The 14526-nt window shown below is 46.7% G+C and overlaps 1 protein-coding gene across 2 annotated transcripts in view; it reads right to left on the reverse strand.

Moving 5' to 3' along the window:
- The window catches only part of kat6a (K(lysine) acetyltransferase 6A), a 38876-nt gene extending 25200 nt beyond the window's left edge, over positions 1 to 13676 (reverse strand). For both annotated transcript variants that reach the window (XM_020654810.3, XM_020654808.3), the window contains exons 1-2: positions 13519 to 13676; positions 9026 to 10536 (exon numbers count right to left, since the gene is read on the reverse strand). In XM_020654810.3, coding sequence (XP_020510466.2) covers positions 9026 to 9784 — 759 coding nt within the window. In that variant the 5' untranslated portion in view covers positions 9785 to 10536; positions 13519 to 13676. The remainder of the gene's footprint in view (positions 1 to 9025; positions 10537 to 13518) is intronic.
- Between the last annotated feature and the right edge of the window lie 850 nt (positions 13677 to 14526).

Here is a 14526-nt window from a genome sequence, read left to right on the forward strand (position 1 = left end):
CGTAGAAACATTGTAGCAGGTAACCGAGCGTAGGGAGTATCACGACAGGAGAAGAACCTCCACATTTGAGAAGACTTGTGCACAAACAAAAAGAAAACACTGCTTACAACAAAGTCCCGGAGCGCACAGGTCAGACTTTTTAAGTCAACCTCATAGTGTGGCCAAAAGCGTCAAATGAATGTTTAACCAGCACAACAAAAAACAGATTTATTCAAACTTAGGGATGAACCATATTAGAAAAAAAATGGTATTGCAATTTTCCTTTTTGTGGAATATTTTGCAATTTTTGAAAAGTAAATGTTACCAGATAAATTTAGCATCCCATCATGTTCATCATTTTAAATGAGCGAGGGCAGTAGGAGTGAGGACAGGACACTTCATGGTGTGAGCTTCAGGTGTAGCTGCTAAAAGTAAACAATCAGCGGCACATCTGCTCCGTTAACGCTCTGCAAATGTGGCCAAAGCCTTAACAAGCTGATGTCTGTTAGCAGGAACTCTCATTTCAAACCTGCCTCGCATAAATGAGCGTCATGTATGTGACGGCAGCAGCGTCTCCTGTAAGTCTACATTTAACATGCAGGGAGACAGAGACTCTTATTTTGAAGGTGGACAAACTGAAGCGCTTTTTGTTGACAAAAAAACAAAAGCAAATCACCAACACTCAGATGCTCGTCAATAAACGGCTCACGGTGAGCAGAATTACGTTTTCTCTGGTGTTGACATCTCAATCAGTGATGTGGATATTATTAATGCACGGTTATCTCCACTATATACAACAAGCTCTGCTGTGTGAGAAAAGCAAGTGTCAGTGCTGTGCAGAGTTCTCCTCTCTCGTTCCTCGTCTGAGTATGTGAGCGACAGAGAGGAAAATAGAAAAGGGGCGTCAGTCTTAAAACGGTGTGTTGTGATGTGCTGCGTCGCTCAAGGGCTGTTCGGACACTTCAATAGGAAACAACAGAATCAAGCTCATTTTAGACACGCTGTAACACAACTTTCATCCTTTAACTTTATTTATTAACATGAAGCTAGAGAGTAGCCGTCCGGATCATTGTAACATTTTTAAAAAGTTTGTCTTGAACATCCCTGGCGACTGAGTGAGATAAATAATCCTTGAAAAATGTATTTATTAGCACGCGGAGGTAGGCGCTTAAGGTCACACCATGCCTGTCAGACATTTATCAATTCATTTTTACTTTTAATGAGAATAATAATAACGCAAACAAAACAACCTCTGAGGATTCATGGTGTAATGAGTTTTTCTACAGGACAACAGTGGAAGAGCACGGAGCTGCAGAGAGCCGTGGAGGCAGCGAGGAGACAGGGGCAAGAGCTTGATTTATTGGGTTCATTTCCTTCTGACTAAGGCGGCTTCAAACACCTCCCGCTACACCTCTACCCACCCGCAAAACAGCACGACGACAGAGAGAGAGGAGGGGGAAACAAAAGGTGTGGTGTGAGGGAGAGAGAGAGAGAGAGGATGAAAGGTGAAGAGAGGGGCTTTGCATTCTCACAGGTTAGACAGTTGTGAAATTGTGATCATGCCAATTGATTTAACTGGATCATCTCCTAATCTCCATATGATCTGAATTCCTGGTGGAGATAGCAGGATAAACAAACCCAACCAAAGCATGTCCCATAAGAGAAATGGAAATCAGCTTCATGAAGGAAGAGAAAGCAGAGCGAGGACAAAAATAAGCAGCCGGAGGGCAAAGGAGTGAAGGAAATGTAAAGTATAAAGAAAGAGACAGAGAGAATTTACAGCTGCAGTCCTCTGAGCAGCGTGCATGAGACCAACACCTCAATCATTCCTGACGCTTAACCCTTTCCTCACTGGAGAGAGGGAGGGGTCAACTGCTCCCGCTCGAGTAAACACAAGCTGCGAGTGAGCGTTTCCTTTCACACACACACAGACATGCTTGTATAGAGACACGCGTTACAGTACGGCTTCAGTTACTGGCCGCCACTGTAAATTAATCCCCCACAGATACTAAAAAAATGAAAAGCTAATCCTCCCCTCCATGCACAGGGGATATTGGGACGGGCGAAACGCAATCCTCAAATTCCTCCTGAGAGCCATTTTTTCCCCCCTTCCTCGTTTCAACCTTTTTCTACCTCTGCCAGCGCCGGCTGCCAGGACCGCTCTCACACACCAAAGCGCCAATCTAGAAATGTCTCACATCCACTGGCTGTTGGAGTCAAGTGTCCTGGCCGACATTTGACTCAAGATGTTTGTGTTTGTGTGGGTGCCTATTTAAAGCCTGTGTGTTCATGTTTTGGCATGTGCTGCTCTTCTTTTTTTTTCCCCAATGAAAGGGAAGATCCAGGAACACATCCTTTCTCTGAGCCAAGAAGACACGCCTCGTGGCAACCGTTAGCAACTAGCTGCATCGACTGGGTGGACTCGAAATGTCTAACAAACATGACTTACAGATAACAGGTTCCTCCAAAAACACACACCCACGCAAAACACACACCTATACAGCCGTGTAAGGGCGCACTAGAGTGACCCAGCTTGAACATTTTTCACACTCTAAATCCTGCAGCGGTTGAAATAAATACTGGAGGCCTCCGTGCAGCATTGTCTGAGACCTTGTAGAAGCAGATAATAGGGTATAGAAAACAACTAGTGGTGGCCTAGTTTCCCCCTTTTTATAAACTGGCTCCTGTTATCCCGAGACAGAGGACACGAGAGTAAGTCAGGAAGGAGGGAAACAATGGAGGAAGGGCGAGAGGGGAAGAAGAAATGGAGAAGGGGGGGGAGGAAAAGGGGAGGGGATAAAAAGGCAATTGGAAAACAAGGGGGGGGGGGAGCAGGGGCTGCTGTCCTTGTTTGGTCTCAAGTCAAGGATCTCATTAATATGGGAGCCAAATCTCACACACCACCTCGTTGCATTTCCTTTACGGTTGCCCCCCACCTTGAACAGAAACATATTGATCACCGCTACAGCACGTAAGTCATGAGATGCACAAGAATCATCGCATCGTCGGTCAGTGTTCTTACCAATCTGAAATCACAGCAGCACTGACCACCCTTGATATCCTTAATTACCTGGTTCCACATTTCCATATGACATCTACATCCGCCCGAGGAGGACCTTTGTGTTGTGCCAACATGCCCTCCCCTTCAGCCCAAGCATCATCCTCCATTAAAGTCGGGGTTAGCCAGCGAGCAGCGAGCTAAATCACTGCATCAAACGGAGCGGCGCTGGCCACACTCCAGCCGTCACTTCCACAGCTGCTCAACACATTGGCTCTATTTTGCGAGGCGGCAAGGTTAGCCGTACGCACTGCCTCGTGCAGCAACACATCTCGTGCCAAAAGCCATTCACATCATAGTCACCGGTGAGCTCGAGGTAACTGCTCCCCCCCTGGGCGCTGACACTTTCAGCTAATGCTGTTTCTATAGACTCTTGGCTGGCGTGCAGCTGCTCCTGGTTGTTCTTCTGCAGCCAGGAGGGTCAAAGTGGAACACCTGTGCTGAAAAGACACATGATGGCCAAAACTGAGGCTGGCAAAAGCTTTGACTCTTTTTAAAACACACAGTTCAGCCTGTGTTCTGCATGTGACACACAGATCACATCACTAGAGCCTAAAGAAGGCAGGATGTTCGAGAGGGAAACTGAAACTGACTGTAGGGGGGGGGGAGGAGGGGGGGAGTTAAACAGATTAAAGATAAAGTCAAGTTTCCTGCAGGAATGAAAATAGACCTCAGGGATTTTGCAGAGAAAATCAGGGCCGATGTTTGTTTCATGACTTCTTTTGGGGTCAGACTCCCACAATACAAACATTTTCTCTCATGTTTTTACAATAAAAACAAGTCAGATTTTGTCCAACAGGTGACTTCATCTGCCCGATAAAAAACCTCTCTCTGAATCGGTAGGTTGGTGTATCCCTACTGCAAGGGTCGTCGGTTCATGCCACAGTATCTGCTGATGTGCCGATATGCATCAGTGCATCCCTAACTTTGCACTTTGAAACAACAATGCATGTGTAACATTGTCAACCAAGTCTAGTGCAGATCACAGTCTGACATGTGCTGCAGACTGAGGTGAGGATATTGAGCACTGCCTGCTGAACAAACTACATCATTAAAATATTCATTAATCATCTCGTGCAGTGTTTGCAAGTTTGAAAGAAGAAGAATATCAAATAAAAACATATTCATAGACAGCATCATGTCGGTGATTGGCTCATTTCAGATACTAATATAGACCAAGTGATATCTGTCAGGCTCCTAATGATTTAAAGACAGTTTTTAGAAACAGCGTATGAGATTGAAAATATTGACTTGACTTAGTTCTTCTTCTAATCAGTGACGACGTGGTGGTCTTGACTAGTCTTGATTTAATATCTGGAGTCTGCTCTGTCTGAGACCGAGACATGTAAAAATGTTTTTGATTCCGAGACGAGACCTTCAAAAAGTGACAAATTTCGAATACTAATAGGGACAGAAGGACAAAGCACAACAAGAAGTCCTGCTGGCAGGAGGGCCGTAACAAAAGGCATAATGAACCCAACCTAAACTTTAAAAAAAATGTGATGTCCAACTAAAGAGCCTGTGACAAAAAACACTTTTTGAATCTGGAAGTTCTTTAAAGTTTGAGAGTAGTGAAATGTCTTTTTTCTTCAACCTGAGCAGAACTCCAGAGACTACCAAAACAAAACAAACATCTCATTATAGATCAGCTGTTTTCTCTGCTTGTACACATCATTTAATGTTACACAGGAAGTCGGCCTGTGGTAGCTGAGCGATGTGAGTTTACAGTCGTCTCATCAGGATCTGAAAATGTGTCGATTGAGGAGAGGGCTCTGGATAAATAGAAACGTTTGGGCACATTGTGTTACAACTTCTCTGAGTCAGATTTAAAAGAACCCACTTCATGAGTACCAGCTTAGTCATTTCCCCCAGAAATGCTGTGGCCTAGTGGTAACCATGAGAATGTTTCCATCCATGCAGCATGCACACAAAACCATCTCCTCTGACTCCAAAATGTCATGGGGCAGAAAGAGGGGGGGACGGGAAGAAAGAGAGAGAAAGGATGAAGAAGCAGGTTTCACCCGCAGCACATAATCAATGTGTGAGGACATGTTGTATTCCCAGCCCTCCAAGTGGTGTCACATGATGTCTTCACCTTGAGCAAACACATAACGTGCTGTTAAACGGCCGACTGTCGGGGGATAAACCAACGCAAACACATCACTGTGCATAAAAAGATCTATTATGGCTTGTAATAGTAGAGTTGCTTACAGTAGCAGGAACCATTAGCTGCAGGATGTTTGTTAAGGGGTCAGTGGGACGTTTTCTTTAGGAGGGAAATCACCACTTCTTTAACGTTGCGTACAAGCAGAAAGCGTGTGTGTGTGGTTCCCCGAGTCACTTGTTTCACACGTCATCACCGTGACACTACACGTCATCAACATCGAGAACTCTGCTTCACCCCACTCCAGCTGTTGAGGAGAGGGCAACCGTGGGGCAGGGAAATCGCTCTTCTCTATTATGACGGGATGAACAACACACACACACACACACACACACACACACACACACACACACACACACAAGCACAGCGTCGAACCCATCCCACCTAATGGCCGTAGCCTCATACTGCTAACGGGCGCTCAGGGAAGCAATGAGGTTTGCCATCTATATACCCGTGACCCCTGGTTGACTTCACTCACCCGTTCACTCCCCCTTCATGACCTGGCAATGGCACCCTATTAGGGTGAGGAGGGGGGGAGACGGAAATAAGGTCTCAGATCCCGTTTGAATGGAGCGCTCTGACACAAACATGAGCATGTTGAGTACACAAATCTCCCAGCAAATGGGGTCAAAGCCAGTGCTTGGCCATTTGTTTTGATTTTACTCCCCCCCCCCATCCTACACTTACACTCTCACTCTCTCTCGCTCTCTCTCTCTCTCCCGCCTTTTCCTTGTGAAGTCATAACTGTTTGCAATCACGCAGGGCAGTAAGGCAATGATGCATCAGTGGAAGAGAGAGTAGAAGAGGAGAGCGATCGTGCAAACAAGCAGGCTCTGTCTCTCCTGTGCGCAGTTACAATCTCTTTGAAGCATGCACCACGATCACATACATCAAATACACACCCAACAGTCACTCGCATAACACATGTGATTGAGCAGCAATATAGCTGCATCCTCTGGAGGTAACATCACAAGAGGAAAGGGTAGACAGGCGTGTGTGAACACCAAACGCAAATGTCAACGTCCACACTGCTGCAGCTGCTCCTTGACGCCCCACCAATGCTTCAAGATGAAACTTTCAAACGACAGTGCGTCCCTTTAAGGTCCTTTATATTTTACTTAATAATAATTGCTTTGTGAAACCGGAGGGGGTTCTCAAAGCCCCTTTCTCACCAAGCGGTCCGGTTTGGTTCAGTACAGTAAACCCTGAACTTGCTTGTGCTTCCACAGCCAAATGTTCCCTTATTTGGTAAGCGGAGTGTAAGCCGGATGGAGATAGCCGCATCAGCTATGTTATAGTGTGACATCATCATAGCAGCCAAAGACAGTGTAGCCCGCTATTAATTAAACCAGGGGTCTCCAACAGGTAACTCGCTGTTCGCGGGCAGGTTTTCAGTTGACTGACTGATTGTGTTTAAACATTTCTTTTTTTTTTAAAAATCAGACAACAGTAAATGCACCTCTTCGCACTATTCATATATTTGGTTCATAAAAACAGGTGTAAAGTGTCATGTTTTCTTGGATATTGTGAATTTTCAGCAACATAGCTGACTATGTGGCACATTAAGAAGAGTAAAATATTCATGTTTTTTTTTTTCTTGGACCTTGATACATTGGCTTATTGCAATTTCACACGTGTACAAACAGTAGCTTTATTAGCTGATGTGTGCTGTGTAAATAAATGCAAGCAATGTGATGCAAGTAGCTCTCAGATGAAGAAAGGTTAGAGACCCCTGAGTTAAACGTTCAAGAAGAAGAGGGACACAGTAAACAAACGGGACCCTTTAGGGTCGGATCTGTACCCTTGGCACCCCAACAGAAGGGTACCAAAAAAGTACAACGGTATGTATCCTTTACTTTGGTACCACTTCCAACATTTGACGGTGGAAACGCCAACAAATGGGTACCTTACCGAACCGAACTGAACCGGACCGCTTGTTGGAAAAGGGGCTAAAGCAAAACGGTGTGCCATAAGTCCGTTTTTTTCTCAGTGTTGGGTGTGAAACTGCAGAAACTTTTACTGGTGCAATCAACAACACAGATTAATTCCTACAGAAACACTGTATTCCCGTTATTGTCACAATGCTTAAGGTCACAGCGCTCGTCTCGTCATGTGGTTCTGTGAGGCAGCTGGCTGATCTGAGCCCGAGTCAGAGAGAGAGAGAGGAGGTTGCTCTCGGCTCGTCTTAGGAGGTAGGCCATCTGCAGCCAAGCAGGTCACTGTGTTAGATGTGACTCCAGCCTGCTCTCTAGGCTAATCCTACTTTGTGTGTGTGTGTGTGTGTGTTTGCGTGCATCTTTACCAGGAGCTTTTCTGTTGCTGCACAGACTTGTACACACACTCACACCCACACAGGGGCCAGATAAAGCCAGCAGCCAGTCAAAACAGTGTTTAGGGCCGGTCTAGCGTCTGCAGGATATACTGGCGGTCTGATATCCTGAGTGATATATGACCCGATGATGGGTCACGATGTTGGCACAGACAGTCGTGTGTAGCTCCGACGGGTTTATTTACAAGTATGTTTGCATGCATCTTTAGTAGTAAGAGGATTCATGACATGTGAACTGCGTGGGTGTGTTTGGTCATGTAAGATGCTTTTCTGTGTTGGTTTCGTTGCATGCAGCCGTATGGTTTCATGTGCGAGTGTCTGCAGCCCTGAGAAAGCAGAGGGCAGCGGCCGATTGCTCTCTCTCTGATCAGGTTACAAAAGTGGGTGTGTTCCCTCTCTCCTCTGTCGCCTGCATGTCTGCCTCTCCCTCTTAACTCTTTCTGTCTCCCTCGCTTTCTTCTCCCGCCCGTGTTGGCTGCTTGCTCTTTTTCTTTCTGGTTACAGAAGCCCTTAGCTTGCGTCATCCAGGCCTCTTCCTCTGGCACTACTACAGACCACTCTCTCTCTCTCTCTCTCTCGTCTGAGTTTCCTCCCCTTCCCCTCTTTTTTCTCCTTCTTCCTCTCATCTCCTGACAGCTACTGACAGGGAGCAGCCCCGCAGCTGGTCCACACTCGCTGCTGGAGGCTGGGAGCCATGTGACTCTCACATCCCTGACCTCTTCCTCCACCAGCATCACTTAGAACCGGCCCACCAGAGGCCCACCCAGCACTAGTAGTGCTCCCCTGGGCCACAGAGCACACACACTCACTCCTGGGATTTGGACAATCTGGAGAAACACTAACACATTTGGTTCAGTGTGTGACTTCAAATGTGATACCCCTGGCCGCCACAACACAAACTCATAACATCTTTCTCGTCTCTAGAAAGTCTAACAAAAATCTGGTGAAAAGCCGTGCACCATATGGGGAATGAAAACTCTGTCAAAGACCTCACTGCACTGTAGTGAATAACAGCCATATAGACCATGACCAACATGAACAAGCAGAGGAAATGCAGAGTCAAAGCCTCTGGTATTCCCAGCTGGTGGATCTGGATCTGGACCCTTTTGTGTGTGCTGCAGGGGTGTAATCCAAGAGGTTTGTATGTTGTGTCGATTGCAAAAAGAGGGGGGGTCTTTTTGAAGCTTTCTCATCTGCTTTCTGTGTTGCTTTTAAAAAAGTGTTAAAACACGGAACACACCCTCTTGTCTTGTTGCTGATGAAGCACTTACAGTTGTTACAGATATCAGGGATCCTCTCGCACACAAACCACACCAACGTGACCAACACCTATTTGTTTTCTGAGCATGCATCTTGTCTTTTCTGTTAACGACAGAAGTCAGGAGCATACATGCCCGATAATGCAGACATCAAATGTGACCGGGTGTTTACAATCAGTGTGGATGTCTACGGTGAGCACAGAGTTTGTTATGTTTGTTTGTGGCAGGTACAATACCTTGTCTTTCTCGTGGGGTAACAACCGCACAGGTGGCAGGGATTCCAGAGACACCGTGCCGGTCCCATCGTCCAGGGTGCTGCTGCGGCTGATGAGCTGGAACAGTGGACCTTGCTTGGCCACGCGTCCGTGAGCAACAGCCCTCTTCAGGGCGACCCTCAGCTGCTGGTGGAAGAGACCGGGCCCCATGGAGCCACTGCCCGATAAGTAGGCCGCCACATCAGCCTGGCATTTGAGAAAGCGCTCTATGTTCTTTAAGCCGGAGCCGCCGGGCTCATGGAGCCCCTCTAGAGCCCGCTTGATCAACTTGTTCCAGTCGAGTCCCGGTTTCTTCCCTGAATGGGAGTGGGAGTGGGAATGGGAATGGGAGTGGGAGTGAGAATGGGAGTGGGAGCCGCCACCACTGCTGCCACCACCACCACCTCCTCCTCCTCCTCCTCCTCCACTGCTGCTTCTCTCGCTGCTGCCGCCGCCTCCTCCTCCTCCAGAGCTGCCACTACTTTTGGACTTGGGCGGAGCCAAGCGCCCAGGGTTCTCCGGGTCCTTGTAAGAGTTGAGACCCTTGTTAGTAACTTTAAGAATGGTGCCATCCTTCACGCTGAGTTCTAACTGCTCCAGGATCGTTTTGCGGTCCAGGCCGTGGGACATGGAGACGGCATTGCAAATGCGCTCCTCTGACGGTCGCTGCTTCTGCTTCTTCACTTTCTTGATGGCCTCTAAGATCCACTGTGTGTACGTTGGGTTTGCCAGTTTCACCATGGCTGTGGTCTGAGTGTGGGCGGGGGGGCCTCACCGCAATGACCACACACAAAAATAGAGACTGTTAGCCAAGGAAACACCTGGCCTGCGCCGTAGCGCCGCCTCCTCCTCCTTGTTGCCCTCTGCCTGCTTACTATCCCTTGTCCTGGGGTCGTACGGAGAGTCCCTCAGAAGCTGAGTATGAGCAGCACGGTAATAAACAGCTGACCATAGCACAAACCCCACCCAACCCTCCACCCGGGGAAATGCAGTCTACCCACCACCCACTCCTAGCCAGGTGAAGCTCCCTGGCAAGAAGCAGGGGGGGTGGAGGAAGTAGCAGATGTGTATGAACAAGTTAAACTTCCACGGTACACAAAGGAGGTCGGAGTAGATCCTGATGAGAAGGACTTCCACAAAAATAAGATGTTTCCTGCTTCGCCTGTGGCAAACTCCCAATAAATAGTTTTTAAAAATGTCAACCAGGCAGATCTCAATGTATGTTCTGGACGATGATCACGGTCTCCGAGATATGAAATTAGTGCTTCGACGATCAAGGCGAGTCAAATACAGTGAAGATGAAGGAAAACAACATTCCACAAGGTTTGTTTTTTTGCCGCCGCGTTTCCTCGTAATCGCTTCCTGTTCTGTCCTTTTACTTCTCCAGTAGTCTCGGCTTCTCGGCTCTGGGACGGAGCAGATCTCTCACCACAGGGAGCAACCGGGGTTGATCCCCTGCACGCCTAGTATTGCACGTTGGTGGATGAGGAATCCTGCAAAGACAAAGGAAATAGAAAAAGAGAGACAGGGGTTAGAAAAATATCAGAGAAAAAAATCAAAACATTTTCTATGTAGAAGGAAAATAATGTCAGAGACATAAACAAAGCTGTTCATGCTCTCATAGAAAGAACAATGACGTTAAACCATGCACCATCAACAATACCCCAAAGAAATAAAGATGTCATCACTTTATGGACACCTGCTACCCGTTTTGTAAATAAGCATGCAGTTTCCCTGTAGCATGGAGTTCATTGGAAAAAACTCAAAAGGTATCCAAAAGAACTTTCTACGACTAACTTTAAGCATATTCCTTATCAATAAGGTTTCAAAAGCGGGTCACCCCTTGTCCCGTAACTTCTCTGTAATAACTCGACCACACTTTTCTGATCCCATATCAGATCATCAGAGACCCCCAGTAGCACATCATGCACTGATCACGCCTGCAGAGGGGACATCTGTCCTCCAATCACAGCCCCTCTCCCGTGCATCAGATATACATTTAGCATCAAAAGTGTTTAAATAAGTTTTGTTCACTGATGGTGATGTTCAGTTCAGCTTGTAGCGCACAGGTGTAGCCATAAGAACGGATAAAACAGCAACAAAGGAAGCTTTGCAGCTACAGAAAGCAATGTGAAGAAAAGAAGACATGAGTTAAGCCGGTCAGTGGATCAACAAACGCCTTCCGCACCTCTGTCTCGAGAGACAGAGATGAGCCTGACCAATGCTTCAGAGCTATAGCAGACAAACAACGGCTTGAAGCTGTCAAGGACAGTAAGAAATATTCATATATTGAAAGGCTCCAACCGCTGTTGCTGCTGTCTGACATGCATAACTTCAGGAGGACTGCTCCTGACATTCTCCTCGCTTGCTTGTTCACACATGCACCTCACAGCGGGACACTATCCCTGTCGGACAGGAGGGGTGCAGGGATCCTGAGGCAAGACGTGAGATAAAACAACAACAAGGAAGTGGTGGACCGAGCAACAAAGTCTGCTGTACAGTACTATACAGCAGAATATTTGTCTTTAAATCAATGCTATGTATAGTTCAACAGAATTAAAATATGAACAAAAGAGTGGAGAAGAACATACTGGAGAACAGAAAGTGTATACATCCACGGAGACCGTAGCGGTCACGCAAAAACAGTCTTCATCGTGCACCGATTGCATGGAATAAACGTCACCACCCGTCAGGAAAAACTCTGGATAAAGACCTCGTGAACATTTGGCTGTTTCCGTTCACACATTCAGCCCCTCCTGTAAATATCAGGAGTTTTCTGCAAGTGTGAAAGCCCTCTAAGGGGGTTACAAGGGGTCCCAGGTTAAGAGTGGAATAGTATTTCAACTGTAAAAGCCTAACAGCGACAGAATGTGACTGTTTTTGGTCATTTTCAAATTTATTTTCTGTAATAAAATATCCAAAATTATTGTGAGGTGGAGGACGGAGGTATAATCAGTCAGTTTAGGGGTCCGTTTTTTTTTTGGGGGGGGGGGGGGGGGGGGGGGGTAAGGCGGTTTAATACTATGAAATTACTTAATAATAAAGTACAGCTCAAATAGACGACATTCACAGCTCCAAACTTAATATTGTGTCCCTTACTCATAAAGCAGACCAGGCTTTCCCAACCTCAGGGTCCAGACCCCATATGAGGTCATATCGAAAATAGAATAGGGGTCCCCTGAAATGTTTTACTATTGTTCAATAAGAAATATAATGCAGCATTCTTCCTGAATTAACTACAGTGAGTCGTAGCCCATGCAAAAACCAAACAAACATGCAGAAACTCTGTCTGTCTCTCATCCGTGCAGCATTCATTTTCTATTTTCTTTCACACCTGCTCACCTGTGAGTGCACATCTTACACTGAGAAAAACATAATCCTCACTTTGTGCAGACAATAACATACTTAAAATAGCCCTAATGTGGTCTAAAATTAATATTTACTTGCAACACAGTAGAAATAAACAAAGTGATAGAATAATGACTAGAGCACAATGTGTTTTGGATGCCTGGGAGTTTTGTGAAGTGAAAGTGCTCTAAACACTAGAACTAGCACATGAAATGTTAGTGTTTAAGCAATAAGTTTACACAAAAACATCCTTTAAGGACACATGCATGCTGTGCAGGTGTCTACATGTGTTGCTAACGTAAACATGATGCAGTCAAAACACAGACTTGTTAGCAAACATTAGCTTCAGATGCTAGCTCAAAAAAAAATCAAAGCTGCCAGCTGCCGCATTGTTAGGTGCTGTTTACTCTCACTGATGTGTTATTAGTCAGTAAGAGTATCTGACAACAAAAACAGCTGTTGTTTTAGCACGCTAGCCGAAATTAAAGCTAACGTTACGATCGTGAAACCAGGAGTTAGCCAGCGCCCTCGGCTAGCAGGGAAACCAGGAGTTAGCCATCGTCCCCGATATTTCCAGATAACGCGTAAAAACAAAAACAGAAAACACACCAGGTAGTCTTCCGTGAGGGTCATTCAGATGTTACGACTGCGGCCTTGTAATGAGGCACAATGCAACTTGTAGACGGCCATCTCGGCTAAGAAGAAGGCAAGTGCAAAAAAAAAAAAAAAAAAAAAACAGCACCAGAGATCGTAGCCGCGGTTTCTGCAGCCCTGCACGCCGTGTGGCCTCCCCTCTCTTCTCCGAGAGACGCGTCCCCACCTCGCTGACTTCCTCTCCCTCCCACGTAACGCTAGAGCCTGCGGTGCTGCGAAGACAAGGCCCTCTGGAGCCGAGGAGCTAGGCCTCGGCTTCCCCCTCCTCTCCGTAACCCCCAACACCCACCAAGCACCATCCCTCCTCCCTATGTACCCCCTCTCTCCCTCTCGCTGGTTCCCCCCTGATGAAAGCCCGAGCGGGTCCGGTTCTTGCTTTTCGAGGGGGACGCTCTGGTGAAGCAGCCCCGTTTTTGAAAACACACAAAAAACAAAATCTGTTATCATCCACTCGGCTTCCGCTGCTTACTCACCGGGATTTGGTGTCGAGCCCGCCGAGGAGAAGGTGCCAAACCCGTGCGTAATAGAGACAACAACAAGCCTTAAAAATGCAGCCACAGACCAAGGGGTTCTAGAGCCGACGCCATCTTTGAGTGAAACAGGAGCACGGCTGGCTGGTGGGGGAGGGGGCAACACTGAACCGTCAGGCGGAGAGAGGGCCAAGGGACCGTCTGCATGGTGCGAGGCGAAGATCCAGGGGAAGAAAAATCCACTGCAAGGCGCGCAGGAGAGGGGGGCGGCGGCGCTGCTGTGCTGTTGCTATGAGAGGGGTGTGGATATTGCTCCAGCACATGAAATGGAAGAAAGGGACAGATGGTGGTGCTGCCGGAGGAAGACACACACACACACAGAGAGAGAGAGAGAGAGAGAGAAAAAAAAAATAAAAAGGAGAGGATAGGTGTTCTTGCATTCTCCGCTGTACTGAGAGGAGGATTCAAGGGAGCGTCTGCATTTTGCACAACAGTTGTGGAGGGAAAAAAAAAATCAAAGCGTGCCTTAACGTTAGAGGGTATTTAAAGATCAAAGAGAGACACCCCTCCACCTTCACACTGCAGTCTATTGTAGCAGCTGTGTGTTTTTTTGAGCTGAAGATGGGAAGCAAATGCCACACACACACATACACACATAGGCTACATTAGCAGTCCCCGGAGATGCTCAGATGTTGCATGTGTGTAGTAGTGTAGGAGTCTTACAGTACATGATAGAGCGTGTTATTATTCGTCCACTACTGATGCATCGCTCCTCAGAAACAGAGGAAATTATTATGTAAAGTGTCTGCAGCTGATCCATTTCGGCGCATTTCATTACACGACAGCTGAGTCTTAACACCTTTTTTTTTCTTCCTTATAATTTATGTTTTGGAGGAAAGAGTTGTTGCGTGTGTCTGTGCCACATCAATTACAGCATCATAGTGACAGATGGACGCAGCATAATGTATAGGTATCACCCTCAGTGCATTTGAATCTGTATGTGTGCTCAAT

Source organism: Labrus bergylta, chromosome 2, assembly GCF_963930695.1.
Source record: "Labrus bergylta chromosome 2, fLabBer1.1, whole genome shotgun sequence".
NCBI classification, from domain to species: Eukaryota; Metazoa; Chordata; class Actinopteri; order Labriformes; family Labridae; genus Labrus; species Labrus bergylta.